The 23,292-nt window shown below is 36.1% G+C and overlaps 2 protein-coding genes and 1 pseudogene across 2 annotated transcripts in view; 1 reads left to right on the top strand and 2 right to left on the bottom strand.

The window, feature by feature from the left end:
- Positions 1–23,292, top strand: part of LOC132019763 (olfactory receptor 6C1-like) — a 67,603-nt gene that overhangs the window by 9,947 nt on the left and 34,364 nt on the right. The window lies entirely within an intron of this gene.
- LOC132019764 (olfactory receptor 2AP1-like) lies at positions 9,143–10,078 on the bottom strand. The gene has a single exon (XM_059403339.1). The coding sequence runs from the start codon at positions 10,076–10,078 to the stop codon at positions 9,143–9,145; it is 936 nt and encodes a 311-aa protein (XP_059259322.1).
- LOC132020146 (tetraspanin-3-like) lies at positions 11,524–12,339 on the bottom strand (annotated as a pseudogene).

Here is a 23,292-nt window from a genome sequence, read left to right as displayed (position 1 = left end):
TTTAAAAGTAGAAAGTTGCAATTAAAATATCACTGTCATTCTTTGTCTTGATATTTAAAAAAACCACTATGCTAGTATAATAAAAAATTATATAGTGTTATTATTTTGTACTTTATGCTGTAAAAGTAAATAAGTAAATGTTGACTCATGTGTGTCCCAAATCACATAACTTTTTAAAAAAGATTTATTTATTTATTTGAGAAAGAGAGAGGGAGAGAGCATGAGTAGGGGTAGAGGCTGAGAGAGAGAAACAGACTCCACACTGAGAACAGAGCCTGATGCAGGGTTGATCTCACAACCCTAAGATCATGACCTGAGCCAAAATCAAGAGTCAGAGACTTAACAGACTGAGCCACCCAGGTGCCCCATCACATAACATTGATTAAGAATAAAATGCAGCAAAGTTTAGGGAAGATGGTGGGAGAGTAGGGGACCTTGTTTCTTCTGGTCTCTTGAATTTAGCATGATATCTATCAAGTGATTCTGAACACACATGCATTTAACCTGAGATGTAAGAAGATTTATCTGGATCTCTACAAGCAGAAAAATGACTACTTTTTGAAAAGTAAGAGGTGTAGAACTTTGAATCTTTGAGGGAAATATCAGAAGATAAACGGAGTAGGGAGGGAGCCTCCATAAGCCAGCCACTGGAAAGTGATCTCACACTAGAGCACAAAACCAGGACCCTTAGAAATCTGCTGCAGTGACAGATATTCCTCTCTGAAAAAGGTACAGAAGATGAATAGGGTAGAACTCTAGGTGGATCATTGTGGTCTCAGGATTCTAGGAAACTCAGAAATTAGGTGGGGAGCCTGAACTGATAGATCACTCAAACAGTGGAGCAGGGGGACTAGTTATGGTCAGTGAGCCCAGAGGGGTTTAGTCATCCTAAAACTTAAGCCAGGTTAGTAGGGAGATGACTCTCTGCCTGAACACCACAAAAAGGTCTAGAAGGTGTGGGGTGTTTAACATCCCAGGGGAGATACAAAACAGTTTGCACCCATGACAGGGCAACAGCTCTCCGGGCACTGTGACCTCTGAAAGTACAATGGGGCTGCACCTAGCCTTGACCTGATTGCTGAGGAAGAGGGCGCACATATGAGCCCATAGCTCCTAGTAATTACAAAGTCACAAAGTGCAGAGGTGCCACAGATCCCCCCAGGAGAGTTACAGCAGGCGCGGATAGTGAGAGTCTGTGGAGTTTGGTACAGACAGAAGTGGAGATAGTTTAGCCTGGAGGATTTATTGAAGAAGGGGGACTATAAACTTGTGGCTCTGAGCCAGAGATTCCCACAAAACCATATTTGCTCTGACCCACTAAATACAAGTGGAAAAACACTAGGGAAAAAAGCCAAATAGATAACCAGCTCACATTAAGCCCACCCCCCTAACAAGGGGTGGGGCAACTACACCCAGGCAAAGATGCCTGAGAATCTGAGCTGCAGTTTCTCTCCCCAGAAGACAGATTGGAAGAACAAGTGAATCATAAGCTTATTTCCACAAGACTGTAAAACTTCAGGGCCAGGGGAAAATAATATAGAGAGCTCCAGATACTCTCTCACAACTGGTTTATACTTCAGGCTAAAATTTTACATTTCTTTTTGTTTCTTTTCTTTTCTTTTCTTTTTTACTATGTTCCTGTATCAAGAATAGTCATTTCCTAATTTAAGTTTTTAAGTCATTTTTAACCTTAATTTTGGTCATGTGTACATTTTATAGATTTATGCCCCATGCTAGCCCATTTTTCACTCTATTCAATTTTATCTTGAGATATATATAAATATATAGATATATAGATACTCTTCTTTTTAAGGATTTAGATTTTTAATTTTTTATTTTTTTAAATTACTTTTCAGTGTACTAGAATTCATTGTTTATGCACCACACCCAGTGCTCCATGCAATATGTGCCCTCCACAATACCCACCACCAGGCTGACCCATCTTCCCACCCCCCACCCCTTCAAAACCCTGAGATTGTTTTTCATAGTGCATAGTCTCTCATGGTCCATTTCCCCCTCCAATTTCCTTCATCTCCCTTCTCCTCTCCATCTCCCCATGTCTTCTATGTTATTTGTTATGCTCCACAAATAAGTGAAACCATATGATAATTGACTCTCTCTGCTTGACTTATTTCACTTGGCATAATCTCTTCCAGTCCAATCCATGTTGATATAAAAATTGGGTATTCATCTTTTCTGATGGAAGCATAATACTCCATAGGGTTATGGACCACATCTTCCTTATCCATTCATCCATCGAAGGACATCTTGGTTATTTCCACAGTTTGGCAACCGTGGCCATTGCTGCTATGAACATTGGGGTACAGATGGCCCTTTTTTTCAATACATCTGTATCTTTGTGGTAAATACCCAGTAGTGCAATTGCAGGGTCATAGGGAATCTCTATTTTTAATTTCTTGAGGAATCTCCACACTGTTCTCCAAAGTGGCTGCACCAACTTGCATTCCCACCAACAGTGTAAGAGGGTTCCTCTTTCTCCACACCCTCACCAACACATGTTGTTTCCTCTCTTGTTAATTTTGGCCATTCTAACTGGTGTATAGGGCGTATCTCAATGTGGTTTTAATTTGAATCTCCCTGATGGCTAGTGATGATGAATATTGTTTCATGTGTTTGATAGCCATTTGTATGTCTTCATTGGAAAAGTGTCTGTTCATGTCTTCTGCCCATTTTTGGACATGATTATCTATTTTGTGTGGGTTGAGTTTGAGAAGTTCTTTACAGATGCTGGATATCAGCCTTTTGTCTGTACTGTCATTTGCAAATATCTCTCCCATTCCATGGATTGCCTCTTTGTTTTGTTGACTGTTTCCTTTGCTGTGCAGAAGCTTTTGATTTTGATGAAGTCCCAAAAGTTCATTTTTGCTTTTGTTTCCTTTGCCTTTGGAGACATATCTTGAAAGAAGTTGCTATGGCTAATTTCGAAGAGGTTACTGCCTATGTTCTCCTCTAGGATTCTAATGGATTCCTGTCTCATGTTGAGGTCTTTTATTAATTTTGAGTTTATCTTTGTGTATGGTAGAAGAGAATGGTCGCATTTCATACTTCTACATATAGCTATCCAATTGATATATAGGTATTCTTATTTCTTTGCAAATTTTAGATGTAGTGTCTTCTAACACACAGAACAAAAATCAAGCAGGAACAGGTAGATCACCCTTCTTTGTCCACCCTGAGAAATTATAATCTCTCCCCACCACACACACTTTTTTTTTTTTTTTTTTAAATTTAGTTATCTGACAGAAATCACAAGTAGGCAGAGAGGCAGGCAGAGACAGAGAGGGGGGAAGCAGGCTTCTCACTGAGTAGAGAGCCTGATTTGGGGCTCGATCTCAGGACCCTGCATGACCTGCACCAAAGGCAGAGGCTTTATTTTTTTTTTTTTAAAGATTTTATTTATTTATTTGACAGAGAGATCACAAATAGACCGAGAGGCAGGCAGAGAGAGAGAGAGAGAGAGAGAGGGAAGCAGGCTCCCTGCTGAGCAGAGAGCCCGATGCGGGCCTCGATCCCAGGACCCTGAGATCATGACCTGAGCCGAAGGCAGCGGCTTAACCCACTGAGCCACCCAGGCGCCCGCCAAAGGCAGAGGCTTTAAACCCACTGAGCCACCCAGGTGTTCCCACACACACTTTTTAAATTTATTTGGATCATCTTGGCTTTGTTTGCATATCTGTGGTAGCTTATCATCACCTCAGATTTTTTCTAAGGTGCATTTTACTTGTGTCATGGTTGGTATTTTGGATTCTGTTCATTTGCTCAACCACCCCTTGGCAGAATGACTAGGAGGAGGAACCCTCAACAAAGAAAAGAACCAGAGACATTGTCCTGCCATAGAACTAATAGATATGGATATAAGCAAGGTGTGAGATATAGAATTTAGGATAGCAATCATGAAGTCAATAGCTAGGCTTGAAAAAAGCATTAGTGACAATATAGAATCTCTATAGGCAGAAATGAGATTTAATCAGGCCAAACTTAAAAATTCCATGAATGGGATGCACTCTAAACTGGATACTCTAACAGGATAAATGAGGAAGAAGATCAAATCAATGATCTATAAGATAAGCTGATGGGGAAAAACTGAGCACTTTTCCCCTAAGGTCAGGAAGATGACAAGGATGCCCTCTCTCACCACCTTTCTTCAACATAGTACTGGAAGTCCTAGCCTCAGCAATTAAACAATGGAATGAAATAAAAGGCATTCAAATTAGCAAAGAAGAAGTGAAACTCTCTCTCTTCGCAGATGACATGACACTTTATGTGGAAAACCCAAAGGACTCCACCCCCAAATACTAGAACTCATACAGCAATTCAGCAACGTGGCAGGATACAAAACAATGCACAGATGTCAGTTGCTTTTCCATATAATAGCAACAGAAACCATAAGATATCAAGGAATAAATCTAACCAAAGAGGTAAAGGATCTATATTCTAGAAACTACAAAACACTTATGAAAGAAACTGAGGATGACACAAAAGGGTGGATAACTATTCCATGCTCATGGATTGGAAGAATAAACATTGTTAAAAAGTCTCTGCTGTCCAGAGCAATCTACATTTTCAGTGCAATCCCTGATATCAAAATACCATTGATGTTTTTAACAGAGCTGGAACAAATAATCCTAAAATTTGTATGGAACCAGAAAAGACCCTGAATTGCCAGGGGAATGTTGAAAAAGAAAACCAAAGATGGGGGCATCACAATGCCTGACTTCAAACTATATTACAAAGCTGGGATCCTCGAGGCAGCATGATTGGCACAGTAACAGACACATGGATCAATGGAACACAATAGAGAACCCAGACGTCAACCCTCAACTCTATGTTCAACTTATCTTCAACAAATCAGGAAAGAATATCCAATGGAAAGAAGACAGTCTCTTCAATAAATTGTGTTGGGAAAATAGGACAGCCACATTCAGAGTAGTAAAATTGGACCATTCTCTTACACCATACTGAAGATAAACTCCAAAAGGATGAAATACCTCTATGTGAGACAACAATCCATCAATATCCTAGAGGAGAAGACTTTGACATTGGCCACCACAACTTCTTTCAAGACACATCTCTAAAGATAAGGGAAACAAAAGTAAAAATGGACTTTTGGGATTTCATCAAGATAAAAAGCTCTGCACAGCAAAGGAAACAGTCAACAAAACTAAGAGATAAGCCATGGAATGGGAGAAGGTATTTGCAAATGGCATTACAGATAAAGGGCTGGTATCCAAGATATATAAAGAACTTCTCAAACCCAACATCCAAAAAACAAATAATCCAATCAAGAAATGGGCAGAAGACATCAAGAGACACTTCTCCAAAGGAGACATACAAATGGCTAACAGACACATGAAAAAAGGTTCAACATCACCAGCCATCCAGGAGATACTAATCAAAATCACAAAAAGACACCACCTCACACCAGTTAGAATGGCAAAAATTAACAAGACAGGAAACAACAGTTATTGGCCAGGGTGTAGAGAAAGGGAAACCCTGTTACATTGCTGGTGGGAATGTAAGCTGGTACAGCTACTCTGGAAAACAGTATGGAGGTTCCTCAGAAATACAGCTACCCTTCGACCCAGCAATTACACTACAAGGTATTACTGAAGAAATACAGATATAGTGAAAAGAAGGGGTATATATACCCCAATGTTCATAGAAGAAATATACACAATAGTCAGATAGAAGATGTGGCCCATATATAAAATGGAATATTGCTCAACCATCAGAAAAGATGGACACCTACAATTTATACTGACATGGATGGAACTGGAGGGGATTATGCTAAGTGAAATAAGTCCAGCAGAGAAAGACAACTATATTGTTTCACTCATATGTGGAACATAGGATATAGCATGGAAGACATTAGGGGAAGGGAGGGAAACCTGAATGGAATGAAAGCAGTGAGAAAGACAAGCCATGAGAGACTCTGGACTCCAGGAAACAAAGTGAGGGTTACAAGGGAGACGGGTAGGAGGATGGGGTAACCAGGTGATGGGTATTTAGGAGGTCATGTGTTGTGATGAACACTGGGTGTTATATGCAACTAATGAATGGTTGAATACATCAAAAACTAATGATGTACGAAATGTTGGCTAACTGAACATAATACTAATAAAAAATAAAGATATTGCCAGAGATAAGCATGTACAAATAGAAAGAGAAATTTATTATTATTATTATGATCATTATTATTTACTCGTTAAAGAAATAATAGAAATACGGAAAAAAAAGAATAAAATGCAACCTTGAGAGATCACATATGATGCTTTACAAGCTGCTGCTTATTCATCTTGGAGCTGTGTTCCTTAGATTTTACATCTATAATATGGTAATTACTATTTTTTAATTTTGAGATATTTTTAGGCAAATTTGAAAGTATAAAATAAGCATAAGTATATTCCAGATTTTAAAAAAACATGAAAACTTGTAAATTATTCTGATTTTATCTTGTAAAAAAAATACATTTCAAAGAGATATAGGAAGTTAGACCCATCACATGGCTAAGATAGAATTCAAATTCACTTTTGCTTGATTCCAGAGGCTATGTGTATCCACTACCAACACTCTCCAATAAGTTGTTAATAAAGAGTGGTTTATGTGCATACTAAAATGGTGATGGCTTCAGTTTTGGGGTTGAGCATAGAGATTAAATAAATAAGATACTCTCAAGCTGATTCCATTAGCTGGTATTGTAGTTTATCACTCTGCCTTGTCATTTTATATATTTGACATGCCACTTAAAAATCTGGAAAGCTCCATACTTGAAAGATGCTTCTTATAGTTTTACCATATGGTCTAGTTTGGAATAAAATTGTCTTGAAATAGATAATTGATTTTATATGCACAAAATAATCTCCCTCTCTCTCTTGCTGTCTCTTCTGGCTTTCTCTCTCTCTCAATCTCTCTTTCTGTATCTCTCTCTCTCTCTTTCACACACACACATACACACATATCTTTCACTATATATTTCAATAATTTTCTATTCTTTTCCTTTTTTTCCCCTTTGGTAAAATGATTTCCATAAATCATATGTGAGTCCATAAACCACAATTAGCCAATTACTCCATTCTCCAAATACCCCAAATAATCTCTCTAGTGACCCACTGTAACAGGAAACAAACTGGGAAGGGAAATCCTAGAAGAATAACTCAGCCTGGCCACCTTGAAACATTAAAAGCCTCTAGAGATATATTGCCAGAATGCCTAAAAAAACTTTTGAAGTTCACTATTTTGATTTTTGTAATGGTTTCAGAGGTGTGTACATGTATCAAATCTCAAGTTGTAAACTTTATTGGATGCACTTTATTTTGCATAAATTAAGTTGCATAAAATTGTAAAAATAAATAAAGAAAAAAAGACAAAGAAAAACAAAGCAGCAAGAAAACCTGTAACCCAGCCTGAACTCTACTCAGATTCTAATTAATTTAAGAGACTCAATTATTAGTCCCTATTATTCCTTTGGATGTCATGATTCCTCTATCTGATTAACTTTTTTTTCCTATCTTCTGCAGATTTTCATTTACTTCAGCATAATATTCCTAGATTTTTGGTTGGTTGGTGTGTTGATTTACGTTTGTATTTTAATTAAATCAAGGATTAATGGAACTTTATCTGTTTTGAAAATAATTACCTCTGGCAAATAATGTTCAGCTACATATTATTGTTTGATCTTCTTTTGAAATTGAACAACCACCATAATGTGACTTAATGTTTTGAGGTACTACTTATGATGTAGAAAACAAATAATCAAGGGAACTAATGAGTCAGTTACCCGTCAATCTAAAAAACTAAAAAAGTATCAAACTTACTCACTTGTTAACATCAGCTATGTGCCTGGCATTTAGATGTTTTTTCTGATGAAATTATGGCAAGGTATATATGACTTAACAAGTTCTACATTTTCAATCATCTTTCTCCTCCATGGTTTCCCAGGGTTCTCTTTTAGTATCTGCAACTTAGTAGATTTTGCATTACTAGATGGATGAGTAAAGACTTCAAGAGTACAAACTTAACTATATGGTTTAATGAAAGTTTGTTAATATCTCTAGGACTCAATTTTCTTCATCTGTACATTGAAGAGATTAAAGTAGAAACATCTGTAGCTTCTTTATTTTTTTTGCCTTCTTTAAATTTTAAAATTACCCATACTATGAGTCTGACCCATACTTCTTGAAAAATTAATATAGACAGGAAATGTTCAGAAAATATCAGCTTGTGATGGATATTCTGCCTGAGGATATTAGATTATGAAAATTTAAAATTTAGTATGAAATTTAGATAGAATATGATTTAAGCTTGCAAAACTATTAACACCGTAGATACAATTAATATAGCTTTATTCCATATGCTTCTGAAAGAGAACCAGAACAATGACTAGGCACAACACTAAATTTGTATGAATTTGCTATAATGGTATAGTGCTAATTAACCTAAATTATAATCATTCCTTTACCTCTTGCTTAGATTCACTCGAGTTAAAGTGTGTATAAATCATTATTAATCATTTTCCTATCAGTTAAAAAGCAAACATATATTGATTTTCCCTTCTTCAGAATTTTCTTTATCTCAAACATTGAGTAGCCTAAGTTCTCAGTAACTGATTATTGTGGAAACACTAAATTTAAATCTGAACAATATAACTTGAAAATTAACTTTGTGTTAATTCACTAATATATTATTTAAACTGTTATTAGCAAACTAAAGTAGATTTCCCCTGAGTATTTATTTGATTAGTCAATTACCAAATACAGAGATTGAACACTGTATGGCAGTGGATAAGATAAGAAAAGCTCTGTTGTAAAAAACACACTATTAGAAGTCATATTCACAATTCTCCCAAATCTTTTCTTTAAAAGTAAGGTATGAATAAAGAAAAGTAGCACAAAAATGTTAGAGGACACACACACACATATATACATATTTAGAGGCCTGTCAAATTTTAAGAAATAAAGTGATGACACAACAGGTTTCATTAAATAAATAGTTTTACTGTTTTGGTGCTCAGTGAACAGTACTGATAATCTATAACAACAAACTTTAATGTTATAATAATGTACATAGACAGTCTTTCAAACCTTTATTTATTATTTATTATTGTTATGAACCTCAGTTAGTTTCACCTTGAAAACACTGTTATCTTGCTGACCATATCTTTGAAGGCTATTTTCACTTGCTTGTTCCTCAGGGTATAGATAAAAGGGTTCAACAGAGGAGCAACAGAGGTATTTAAGACAGCCACTCCCTTATTAAAAGTTTCTGCATCCTCAACAGAAGGATTTATGTACATAAAGATACAACTTCCATAAGAAAGTGAAACCACAATCATATGAGAGAAACACGTAGAAAAAGCTTTTTTTCTTTGTTGAACAGAGGGCATTCTCAGAATTGTCCTGATTATGTACATGTAGGAAAGAATCACTAATACCAAGGTGAAGAGGAGGGTGATTCCACCAGAGATAAACTCTATCATTTCTATGAAATGGGTGTCTGAACAAGACAGATGCAACAGCACAGTATAGTCACAGCAATAATGATTGATGACGTTGGATGCACAGAAAGGCAGCTGGAGAGTCATTACATGTGGCACAATGACAACCAAGAAACCAGAGAACCAGGAACACAGGACAAGTTGAATGCAGAGTCTCCTGCTCATTATGGTTGTATAATGTAGGGGTTTACAAATGGCAACGTAGCGATCATAGGACATGGCAGCTAAAAGATAAAATTCAGTTGCTCCCAGAAGAATGGCAAAAAAGTACTGAGTGAAACAACCAGCAAAGGAGATAGTCTTATCTCCAGTTCCAATATTGACTAGCATTTTGGGGACAAAGACAGAGGTAAAAGATATTTCCAAAACAGAAAAATTCCGGAGGAAGAAATACATAGGAGTCTGGAGTCGATAATCCAGCAGGGTCAGAATGATGATGGTCAAGTTTCCCATGATGCTTAAGACATAAGTTAGCAGCAGAAAAAGGAAAAGCACAGCTTGAAGTTCAGCATCATTTGTCAGTCCAAGGAGAATGAATTCTACCACTGATGTTTGGTTTCTCATCACTAACTTCAGACAAATTAAGACAGAAAATAATAATGACATGAAGTGATTAACACATTTCTTTATTTTACTTTATAATTAACAAAGGACTTGCTTCTTAGGAACATTTTCAGTTGCTCTCACCATTTTTTTCATTAATTTATCTTTTCCTTCCTAATCTTTCTATTTTGTTTTTCCTCTAAGTTATTATGAGTACGTGTGTATACTCTGTATATGTGTATATATATTATGTGTCATATGCATATAGACAAATCTAAAACAAATGTGGAAGGTAGATTTTATTTGATTAAATAGATTTCTTAAATCAGACTTTTAACTCTCAATTTATTTATTTATTTTTTTAAATTTATTTGTTTTCAGAAAAACAGTATTCATTATTTTTTCATCACAGCCAGTGCTCCATGCAATCTGTGCCCTCTATAATACCCACCACCTGGTAACCCAACCTCCTACACCCCTGCCACTTCAAACCCCTCAGATTGTTTTTCAGAGTCCAAGTCCATAGTCTCTCATGATTCACCTCCCCTTCCAATTTACCCCAACTCCCTTCTCTCTAACACCCCTTGTCCTCCATGATATTTGTTATGCTCCACAAATAAGTGAAACCATATGATAATTGACTCTCTCTGCTTGACATATTTCACTCAGCATAATTTTTTCCAGTCCCGCCCATGTTGCTATAAAAGTTGGGTATTCATCCTTTCTGATGGAGGCATAATACTCCACAGTGTATATGGACCACATATTCCTTATCCATTCGTCCGTTGAAGGGCATCTTGGTTCTTTCCATATTAACTCTCAATTTATTAGCAAATAAAGTAAATATAAATTAAGGTATGAACTACAGAATTAAAATTGAAATTGGTTGTTTTCTTCTTTTTGTTGTTTTATTTTTTTTTCTTCTTTCAATTTTTTTATTTAGAATAAATATTCTGTGCACCTACAGAGGGTCTAAACTTAGAATGATTTCTCTCTGTTTTTATGATTCTAAAATCTATCTTAGCAATTTTGTGCGGTTGCTATCTTATTGCACTACAGTATATGTTATTTAAAAGGACACTGACAAGGGGCACCATCTGGTGTTAACTTTAACCGCAGCTTCCTTTTCCTCCCCGCAAAGACCTTTGGCCAAGACTTCTCCATCATGAAGACTGAAAGGGTCCAGTGATACTCTGGCAGCAGCGCAATTATTCCATGGAGGTAGTGGAAGGAGCTTAGGCTGCCTTCGATTCTCCCACACTATGCAAACTGCAAATGGTTCTGAAATTAGAACATGTACTGCTATACTAAAAAACTTAGGGACATGGAGAGTCAGCTAGAATAGAGGAAAGGAAAGTCCTAGGTGGGTAGGGAAGTAGGGCAGCCCATTGAAGAGCCAAGCTGCTTCGTCCAATACCTGTGTGCTTTAATTAAACAAACTCAGGCTGCCAACAGAGTAGACCTGCTCAATTCACCTTCCAAATCAGAACAGGACTTACAAGCTCAGGCTTGTGTTTTCTACTACGCACAGTAGATGAGCTTTTGTTGGTGAGGAGAAGCTCACAAGCAGGATCTCTACTCCTGCACAATATGATGCAGGCACACAACATGCCCAGCAGCTGAATAGCTGCAAATGCCAGGGCTGCCCAGATAATAGGCATCATGACTTCTAGTAACCTCTTCACAACTAGAGCCCCACATCCCTTAGCACAGAGGTCAGAGGGGTGGGCCAGACTGTCATTACAGCTGCTGAGCCTCTCCGCTGCAGCTACGAAGGACACTCTGGTTTTTGGTCTCTTTGAACCAGTCTGTTTTCCCAGCCTGACTAGTTGTGAATTCCACAACAGTGAAGCTGTCTCTGTACCTAATCAAGAGCCTGGCTAGCAGCATCAGGTTCGGTTCATTGTAGGTCTTACACACTTTCTGAATGCTGCGATCAACCTCACTTTCCACCTTTGCTCTGTAAGCATATCCCAAAACCACCACAGCAACTTATCTGACAAAAAGCAAGCATAGGATGATGACAAACATGGCAAGTCCACAGTGGCTTTCTCGGATTGTGGCACAGCAGCCAGTTAGGTCCATAATGAAGAGCAGGGCTCTTAAAGCTATGATCACTACCACAGGCAAGAGTATACATACACATTTTCAAAGAAATGGTCACAGTCATTATAAGTGATAAAGACAGGCTCCCACATAGTATAAAATATCACCTGCCCCCCAGAAGATAAGGTTGGGAAACACCAGCAGAGTCTTGGAGGAGTGATGCTGCACTGGCCCATGATGCTGCGGCTGCCGGGGCCCTGCTCTGCCAGAGGGCTGTGCTCACCTAGTGAGGTGGCAATGGCTGGCCCGGCACCTCCCTGCACCCAGTACCCTCCTTGCAGTAGCAGAGCCCTGGCTCCAGGCCTGATGATTTTTCTCTTAATTCTTCTTCTTCATCTTTTTTTTTTTAAAGATTTTATTTATTTATTTGAGAGTGACAGAGTGAGCACGTGAGAGAAAGAAAGTAGGAGCAAGAGGAGAGGGAGAAGCAGACTCTCTGCTAAGCAGGGAGCCTGAGGCAGGAGTCCATCCCCAGACCCTGGGATCACCATCTAAGCCGAAGGGAAATGCTTAACCAACTCAGCCACCCAGGCACCCCTTTTCCTTAATTCTTAATGAAGTGTTGGGAATTCACTGGCAAGGCTATGTGCTGTGGTGAGTGCGTGAATTGTGTAAGACAGATGAAACACAGACCTGTACCCCTGAAACATTATATGTTAATTAAAAAAATCTAAAAGACAAAAAAAGGGTTAGGAATTCATATTACCTATAGTTCTTTGATCATGGAAAGGGCTCAATAAATGCTATCACCATTTAATGTAGATATGTGGATTAGTCAGTACTTGGCAAAACATTAAATCAAAATAATCTCACTGATTGTGCTTTTTTGCTATATGCAAGAACTGCCCATACGCAAATTATAGTTCCTTAAATGTCAGCTCAAGCTCAGCTCTTCATACAATTGTATCTAACAATCACAATCAACCATAATTTATTCTCCTCTTCTTTATTATAGTTTACCACAACATAACACTTGGTCACAAAGTCAAATTATTTTCTAGTTATATCAAGCATATACACTTTATCTGTCCAGCTTCAACATAAATAAATTACCCATAAGAATAAGGTACATCTTTTATACAGAGTCCAGAAAATTGTACAGATTTGGTAAAAATTTTAACGTAAAATACTTTTTGACTTTTTTTAGAGGCATAGCCCTACTTTATTAAAGGCTATAGTTTTTATGTAAATGAAAGTTCCAATTAAGCTTATCCATACAGCTCTTCAGAATATTCCCTTAATACTTTTCATCATCAGACACAAAGAAATACTACTAAGAATGCTTTTTCTACTCAAAAAATAAAATTCTTTTCATTTTAACTACTATTTTACTATATATGTTGACATATTTTCATATCATACTATGTAATAAATTAGTAATAGTCATGCATAATATATTCTTATCAAGGTGAAAGCTCCCGAAGTAATAAGTTAATAATAGCCACACATCATATATTCTTATCTTATCAAGGTGAAAACTCCAGAAGTATTTAATACAAAAAAAGAGCAGTTTTGCCAACTTAGGAAGACATTGATTGTCTAGAATTATATCCAGAAAATTTCTGGGTTCCTAACATAACTTCAATCAATTTGTGCTTTTGCAGATAATTTTTCCTTTTGTTAAATACCTCTATATAAATATATTTTAAAAGCAAAATATGCTATGCACTTATCAGTGTTATTAAAAATTCTATTTTGTTATTGACAATTAGAAAATGTATTAAGAATATAAATTTAAGTATTAGCTGAAATAATGGCTAGCTATGTCTGAAAGTATTATCTTGACTACTTCATATTGAGTACAGATAAATAAATGTAGGGCATAAAAAATTATGCACAAATTATGAGCTTTACCATACTTTATATGCAGAAAAATATTAGGGCACACCTTTCCACTATGACCAAACAGCTCACTAAATTGAAATATTGACAAAAGTTGAAATAAATTTGGGGATTTGAATCATTGATAATGATATTCTATTTCTACATGAAAATAGATAGTGTCAGATAATTTGGAGATACTGTTGTTAATCTTCTGTGTGAGATCCTAGCTATTAAGACTGAAAATTATAACTTAGAAAGTAATGAAGCAATTGCATTCACTAAAGACCATTAAAACCCTGAAATTTCCATTGTTTAAATAATAATTTTTTGGATAAAATGAAGACTTTGTAAATGATTCCCACATAATAGAAATACTTTATTGATTAAACAAGTCCAAAATGAGATCAAAAACGTTTATGTATTAGTAAGTGACATCATCTTCTACTAAATAAAAGATGAACAAAATGAGAACTTTTATGTAAGAAGAAAAACTTATAACAACCAAATTTCTTTCAGCAAAATAAAAAATGATAACTTTTTATAATAAAGATAAGTGCTATTTCCAGAAAAATAATAGATATACTATATGTGATCAAATAATAAATGATCAAATAATAAATACTTGACCCAGACAGGATATATTTACTCAAAAGATTTACTGCTAGGAAACTGTTTCTTTTCTTAAAAAAAAAAAAAAAGGTTTATTTGTACCTAAAAGGGTTTGGAAAACCTTTCCCAACTCCCCAACTTTCCCTGGTTATCAATACCTTCTCCTAAAGTAAAATCATCTCTACAATGAATTGTATATAACTTTCAATATTTAGCCTCTGCCTCCTTCTGTGGTGGACCTCTTTGCTAGTTTAAGAAGCATTTAGGAGGAAAGTTGAATTTGTTGTCATTGAATCCATGACAGATGGGAATTGGCATCACGGAAAAACAGAAGAAAATGTGATTTGTTTTACTTTATGTTCTATTCTGTGAGTGTGGTGTAACATTTTCTGCCTGAAAATAGGTACATATGCTAAACTGTTATATTGTGAAATTTTTACCTGTATTTGTTTAGATCAATCAACATTTTATTTAAAAATAATATGTACACAGTTGTATCAACAAGCAAACATGAAAGGTAACAGACAAAACAATAAAGAGACTATACATCTGTAGTTCAAGGCAGCCATTACCAGCTCTCTCCTACCTCAAACAGGTGAATTGGTTCTGCTTTAGTTTCAAATGAGCTCCTTCCATGGCTAAATCAGAGAATATAAAGGTTTAGGACCCACTGGGAAATGGTCCTTGGGTCATCAGAATTTGTCTGCTTCAAAATACTCAGGAATGCCTGGCTTTCTGTTCCAACAAACATAGATCAAACTAGCAGGTTAAAAAGAAGAAACAAATGGGCACCTGGGTGGCTCAGTGGGTTAAAGCCTCTGCCTTTGGCTCAGGTCATGATCCCAGGACCCTGAGATTGAGCCCCACATTGGGCTCTCTGCTCATTGGGCTCTCCCCCTCTCTCTGCCTGAATCCCTGCCTACTTGTGACCTCTCTCTCTGTCAAATAAATAAATAAAATCTTAAAAAAAGAAGAAGAAGAAGAAGCAAGAGCATATAAGCAGATTGAAATACCCACCAAGCCTTTCTTGTCATTCCATAGCTCTTAGAATTTATCTACCACTATTTTTCTTACTCATTTTGGTTTGTGTGAATGGATCTTTTGCTATTTCTTTGTCACCTATGCCCACCCAAAGTCAACTCAAAGCCCACTTAAAGTCAACTCAAAGACATTGCAATGGCTGTTCTTTCTCTAAACATCACATGACTAGCTCCCTCACGTCACCGAGATCTCAGAATTGGGCATTTCTCAAGGGAAGTTTCCCTGATCATACTATCAAGATAACCACTACTCAATCACTGTCTAACACTTAATTGGCTTGATATTTTATGCATAATAGATTTTTTTTTTGTTGTTCACACCACTCTTAGATTTTGTTATTTCTTTATTTGCTATGTGTTTATTGTCTAGCATTCTCAGTAAACTGTAAGCTCCACTAAATGAAGGACTTTATGTACTAGCTTCTCTGTATGCCTGTGCAATTTTTTTGCAACTACCAGTTTCTTTATGATACTTTAGGGTGTCTACAAGACACCCTACAAGAAGGACACACAACATGATATCTTTGCTGAGTAAATATTTGTTGAGGATTTATTTAAGCCAAATTAGATGTCTAAATTAGATACTCTGTTTTATTGAGGTATAGTTGATTTATAATAAATTTTACATGTTTAAAATATATAGTTTGGTAAGTTTCGAGATATGCCGTAACCTATGAAAACTTCACCACTATCAAGAAAATAAATATACCCACCAATCTTAAAATTTTCTTATACCCCTATTAATCCTGGCCTTGCAACTGACCTCATACTCTCACATAGTAGATAAGTTCACTGGGAAAGGATTAATTAGCTTTGCAACCGTGTGGGTGTTTTCCAAAAGAAGAAGGAATAAAGGGCCTATTTTTTAACCAACTGCCACTCTAATTTCTCCAATTAAGCATTATAAACAAAAAGCTATTCAGATATTCTGTTTCCTTTGTATATTTTCCACAAATACTCTACATAATTTTTTCTGTAGTTTTAAAATACAGCATACAGCAAATGTTATTTATAACTATTTTTTACATAGCTATTCTTAATCACTTTTTTTTGGTCATAAACCTCAGTGAGTAAATGCATGTTTTATTTTCTAAAAGGTGGTGTATAGGGACTATACTGAGAGTAGAGGTATCTGTGGACTAATGGGGTGGTTAGGAATATTTTCTAACTGCAGCTAGAGTTCCTGCTGAGATCAGTGTAGTGATAAGATCCAAAAAGTAAGTGGAAATCTAAGCCATGTAAAAAAGTCCAAGAAAGATGGAAAACAATATTGGAAGCTTGAGGATGAAGTTAATATTCAGAGAGACAGATGAAAGCAGGGAGATTTCAATATATCGCATGGGTAACAAGAAAGCTAAGTAGGCTCTGTTACAATATGTGGTTAACATATACGGGCTCTCTGCACTGTGCTTTACGGTGGAAACAGTTTAGTTAGAGTCAAGACGAATGTGATCCTTAACCAGGAATTATCTGGAATTAGTCATGCATCTTTTATCACTTTGCCAGTTCTATATAACAAAGATCCCCAAAATTTAGTGATTTACAACAGCAAGCATATATTATTATTTATGAGTCTATGGTTCAGCTAGGCAGTTCTGCTGTATGGACATGGTTCTCCCACATCCTGGGGAATCAACTAGCTATAAGCTCATCTAGAATGGCTTCAAGAGGGATGAATCAGTTCAGCTTTAATAGCTGTCTCTTCCAGCTGACTGACCTTTGCTTGTTCTCATGCGAATTGTGGAGTTCAAGAGGCAGAGAGAGAATGCATGCTTGGTTTCTTGATTCTTACACTCTGAACTGTCACCCCACCCCAATCTAGTATAACCTTATCTTCACTGATTATATGTGTAAATGCCTTGTTTTCATATAAAATCATATTCACATGTATCCATTATCTCTGGGAGGACACAATTCCATTCACAACAGTGATCATATATATCATATGGGATATGCTGAAGAGAAATCAATACCTTGAGAGTCATTAAAAACATAAGCCTGTAAACTAAAAAACAGACAAATAAAAGCCCAATCTATAAATAAATGTATAAGAAAAAGAGAAAATGCCAGTTAACATGCAAACAGCTTCCTTTACTTTCTTCTGGACCTTTGCTGTCTGTGTTCCCTTGCTAACCACAAGGCATGCTTCTTTTTCAACTTAAAGTTAAGCTCCTTTTGCAAACTTGTGCATGAAAATTCCTACCCCATCTGCTAACCGCTTTGCCATTTATAACCCATACATTACTATTTATTGTTGTCAAATTTTGTTTCATATAATTTTAGAGCATGTTCCTTTATGGATGACCAAAGTGAGTCTCAGAGAGTTTCTATTTTGATCAGGATCAATAAGATAGTTAATGAAAGAACCAGAAATAGCACCCAGAGTCTTATTTTTATTTTCAGATTTTACTAATTTTGCTTTTTCCCATTTTATTGAGATAAAATTGACATATAGCACCAATACAAGCTGAAGGTATAAATATAATGTCTTGACATATGTATATTACAAAATGATTCCCATGTAAGTTTAGTTAATATCCATAACCTCATACAGTTACAATTTTTTTTCCCCATGTGATAAGAACTTTTAGGATGTACTCTCTTAGAAACTCTCAAATTGGAATGCCTGGGTGGCTCAGTGTGTTAAAGCCTATGCCTTAGTCTTGGGTCATCATCCCAGGGTCCTGGGATCGAGCCCTGTATTGGGCTCTCTGCTCAGTGCGAAGCCTGCTTCTCTTCCTCTCTCTGCCTGCCTCTCTGCCCAATTGTGATCTCTGTCTGTCAAATAAATAAATAAAATCTAAAAAAAAAAAAAAAGATACTCTCAAATTTACTCTACACTTGCATTAACTGTAGTCATGTTGTTGTACATTGCATCCACAGTACTTATTTATCTTATAATTGAAAGTTTGTACCTTTTGGCCAACTTTGTGTATTCCCTTCCTGTACAGCTTTCCTCTGGTAACCACAAATCTGATCTCTTTTTCAATGAGTGTTTTGTAGATTCCACATATAAGTGAGATCATACATTACTTGCCTGACTTATTTTACTTAGCATAATGCCCTCAGGGTCCAACAATGTTATCATAAATGGCAGGATTTGCTTCTTTTTGATGACTGAATAGTATTCTATTGCATATATGTATTGTAAATATTTTTACATTGTAAATAATACTGTAATGAACATGAGTGTGCCTATATCTCTTTGACATAGTGATTTCATTTCCTTTGGATATATACACAGAAGTGGAATTTCTGGGTCATACCATAGTTCTCACTTTATTTTTTTTTATTGTTTTGAGGAGCCATCATACTACATGTCCCATAGTGGCTGTTCCACTTTACATTTCTACAAGGAGTGCACTACTGTTCCCTTTTTTCCATATCTTCCCTACTATTTGTTATCTCTTGTCCCTTCGATGATACCCATTCACTCCAACAAGTCCAAGGTGATATTTCACTGTGGTTTTAATTTGCATTTCCTTAATGATTAGTGGCTTTGAGCACATTTTCATGTACCTCTTGGGCATTTGAATATATTCTTTGGAAAAATGTCTGTTCAGAACATCTTCCCATTTTCTTTTTTTTCATCTTCCCATTTTCAAACTGGATTATTTGCAGATTTAAGCTGTTGAATTGTATGAGTTCTTTATATATTTTGGCTATTAATCCTGTATCAACTTTATAATTTGCAAATATATTCTCCCATTCCATATATTCTCCCATTCTAAACAATTCTGCTATTTGTTTCTTTTGCTGTGCAGAAAATTATCAGCTTGTAGTCCCTCCCACCTGGTTTTTGTTTTGCTTTGTTTTTGTTGTTGTTGTTGCTTTTGCTTAAGGTATTATATCCAAAAATCATTGCTAGGATCTATGTCAAGAAGCATTTTCCCCCAAAGATACAGATGTAGTGAAAAGAAGGGCCATCTGTACGCCAATGTTTATAGCAGCAATGGGCACAGTCGCCAAACTGTGGAAAAAACTAAGATGCCCTTCAATGGACGAATGGATAAGGAAGATGTGGTCCATATACACTATGGAGTATTATGCCTCCATTAGAAAGGACGGATACCCAACTTTTGTAGCAACATGGGCAGGACTGGAAGAGATTATGCTGAGTTGAAAAAAGTCAAGCAGAGAGAGTCAATTATCATATGGTTTCACTTATTTGTGGAGCATAAGAAATAGCATGGAGGACATGGGGAGATAGAGAGGAAAGGGGAGTTGGGGGAAATTGGAAGGGGAGGTGAACCATGAGAGACTATGGACTCTGAAAAACAATCTGAGAGTTTTGAAGGGGCGGGGGTGGGAGGTCGGGGTACCAGGTGGTGGGTATTATAGAGGGCACAGATTGCATGGAGCACTGGGTGGGTGCAAAAATAATGAATACTGCTATGCTGAGTTTTATGATTTCAGGTCTTACAGATAAGTCTTTAATCTGATTAAATTTTTTGAGTGGTATAAGATAAAGGTCTAGTTTCATTCTTTTACATGTGAATATCTAATTTTCCTAGCACAGTTTATTGAAATGACTATCTTTTCTCCATTGAGTACTCTTAGCTCCCCCATCAAATATTTGACGTATATGCATTTAGGTTTTAAAAAGTAAGATTACTTTTTTTCCTACCACTTGTTTGAATTTGCTTTATTCACATATGGTCTTTGTTCACATTAAAATATTAAAAATTGAGGGTCCCTGGGTGGCTCAGATGGTTGGACATCTGCCTTTGGCTCAGGTCATGAGCTCCAGGTCCTGGGGTCAAGTCCTGTATCAGGCTCTGGCTCAGTGGGGAGTCTGCATCTCCCTCTCCCTCTACCTCTCCCCTTGCTTGTGCTCTCTCTGTCTCTCTGTGTCTATAGCTCTCTCAAATGAATAAAAAATATCTTTAAAACTTTTTAAAAATTGATTAAACAAATTATCAATTTTTTTCTATCAAACATTCCTCTACAAATTTGTCAATAGTTGTAGATGGAGAAAATGCAGCCAGCTAATCTGAAAATTAATAATATCATTATAGTTTTTAAATTTTATTTATTTTTGTGAAAGAGAAAGAGAGAGGGAGAGAAAGCACAAGCAGGAACAGAGGGAGGGACAGAGGGAGGGGCAGACTCTCTGCTCAGGAGGGAGTCTTTTGCAGGATTCAATTCCAGGTTCCTGGGATCAAGACCTGAGCTGATACGAGCTTAAGGTAGATGCTTTATGGATTGAGACACCCAGGCACCCATCATTATAGTTTTTTAAGGCCACCTCCAAAGGCCTATCTCAAATTATTTCTGCACCATCTCTAGATGGCCTTAAATCACACATAAAAGGTTATTCCCAACTAATTTATGATGAAGAGGGGTTTCTGTCTCCACATATCAATATATTCCATATCTACATATGCACATGCAATTTTTATCCTAGATTTAGAATGTTCCTTTCATAATGTTTCCATGAAAGCCATTTTGATAGAACTTACAAATTAATTCACTCAAATGGCATTCTTGATTGTTTTTTATCCATTAAACTTCTTCATTAAAACAGAAACAAAGAAAATCAAAAAAACCTGGAACTGACTTTTGATGATTTACACAGGAAAGATTGAAAATATGCGAGAAGTATACCACATATAAAATTAGAAGGAAAATTCAATAAGCAGCATTCAGGACCATGGTGAAAATCCAGATTCAGTTGTGTAAACACACTGATGTGGCCACAACAAAAACTTGGGACACCAGAGCTTAAGCTTGCACTACCAGCGCTGGACACTGGGGACCGCCACTGCCACCGCAGTTTCCACTGCCCCTAGACACTGAGAGTGGCTGGTTTCATGTGAAACACTGTCCCCATTTCTTTGCATCCATAAATCAGAATTCAAAATCTGATTAGTTAAGTTTAGTGTACAAGCCCACAAACTAGCTCTAAGGGAATCTGGTAAAATACTGTCTGGCCTTCACTTTATCCATGGAAAATGGTTTTGCCTTCCCTAAGACTCAAAAGGAGGAGTCCAGAGGCTAAGTGGTAATTCATCACTATTTCCTGCTTTTTGAATATAGTGAATTGTGGTAGCACAATGGAAACTCACAGGACTTTGCAACAAGCCTGTAGCACAGATGATGGTTCATGGGGGATACATAGTTATTGAGTATTGGGTCCTGAATTCAAAACATTGATTATCTGACTACCAAATATGTAGGTTTCATTCCATAATGAATCAGCATTTGATGTATATTTTATTCACTCTACTACCTGAAAATCCACAGCACTCACTATCAATATTATTTTGTAGTCCTAGATTATAAATGTGTATTATGTGCATTTTGTAGCATTGATTTTGGCAATTGAGAATTTTGCTTTATCTCCTCATTATATAATTGCATTTTTATTAATTGCTCTTGGGTTTTATCTCCTAACCACAATTAAAACTCTCTTTGGGCAGTGTTATTTCCTGCATATTAAATATAAATATAAAGCAATGCTATACATTGGACTAGATTCACTAATTTGACCTGATCACCATTGAAATAAGCCAGATAGACTTTTTAAGCTACATTGAAATATCAACACGTTAATTATTCTTCTTGCCTCAGTAAGATCTAACCAATTCTTATTTTAGGGGTACCAGGGGTACCAGTTTTGGCCTTTGAAGACATCCTGGACACTCAAAATTACAGACATTTGTAAGAAATATTTCCAGAAAGTCTTCTAAATAACAGTATAGGAGCATATATATTGGAAGAAATCTATGGAATTTTAAACATAAGAAAAATTCCTTTTTTTCATACAACTAAAAAAGACAATAATATCACTTTAAAAAAAAAAGTGATGAAAATATTTGTCCAAAGAAAACTCTGGAATTGTTGTTAGTGATAAAAATTTTAGCATTTTGGGTGTGAACAACTCATCAAATAAGTCCTTTTAATCATCTCTTCAGATATAATAATGACTCTATTAATTAGCTTTTGGAACTCTAAAGAAGAAATCAATTTTTAAATTGAGGATGACAAGCTTGGAAAAAAAAGTCTCTTCAAGGAGTTTGTGGCTCTTTGACTTAAAGTTATAAATTTACTTATACTTACATTCAATCTATAAAACTATATGTAAATTTGTAAATTGAGGATGACAAGCTTGATAACCAGTCTCTTCAAGGAATTTGTGGTTTTGTTACTTACACTAAATTTATGAATTTATTTGTACTTACACTAAATTTATACATTTACTTATAAATGTATAAATTTATTCATACTTAAATTAAATTTATAAAACTATATGAAATATATATGTATAACTATATTAAGAAAATTATATGAGGGCACCTTGGTGGCTCAGTGGGTTAAGCCGCTGCCTTTGGCTCAAGTCATGATCTCAGGGTCCTGGGATCGAGTCCTGCATTGGGCTCTCTGCTCAGCAGGGAGCCTGCTTCTCTTTCTCTCTCTCTCTGCCTGCCTCTCTGCCTACTTGTGATCTCTCTCCATCAAATAAATAAATAAAATATTTTTTTTAAAAAGAAAACTATATGAAACATAATGATCATATTATAAATTCCCCAAAGAAGCCATGGATTTTAAATCAGACAAGATATGAAATATGTGAATACCTTATGAAAATTTTTTTTGCATCTTACAGGAGGAAATTAATTTTACATTTCTCTCAAAACAAAAATGCATAACTAA

This window comes from Mustela nigripes, chromosome 6 (assembly GCF_022355385.1).
Source record: "Mustela nigripes isolate SB6536 chromosome 6, MUSNIG.SB6536, whole genome shotgun sequence".
In the NCBI taxonomy this organism is placed as follows: Eukaryota; Metazoa; Chordata; class Mammalia; order Carnivora; family Mustelidae; genus Mustela; species Mustela nigripes.
This window is presented reverse-complemented; position numbering and strand designations above follow the sequence as displayed.

Coding starts and splice junctions, on each gene's coding strand:
- LOC132019764 (XM_059403339.1), bottom strand. CDS start 10,078: ATGAGAAACCAAACATCAGTGGTAGAATTCATTCTCCTTGGACTGACA.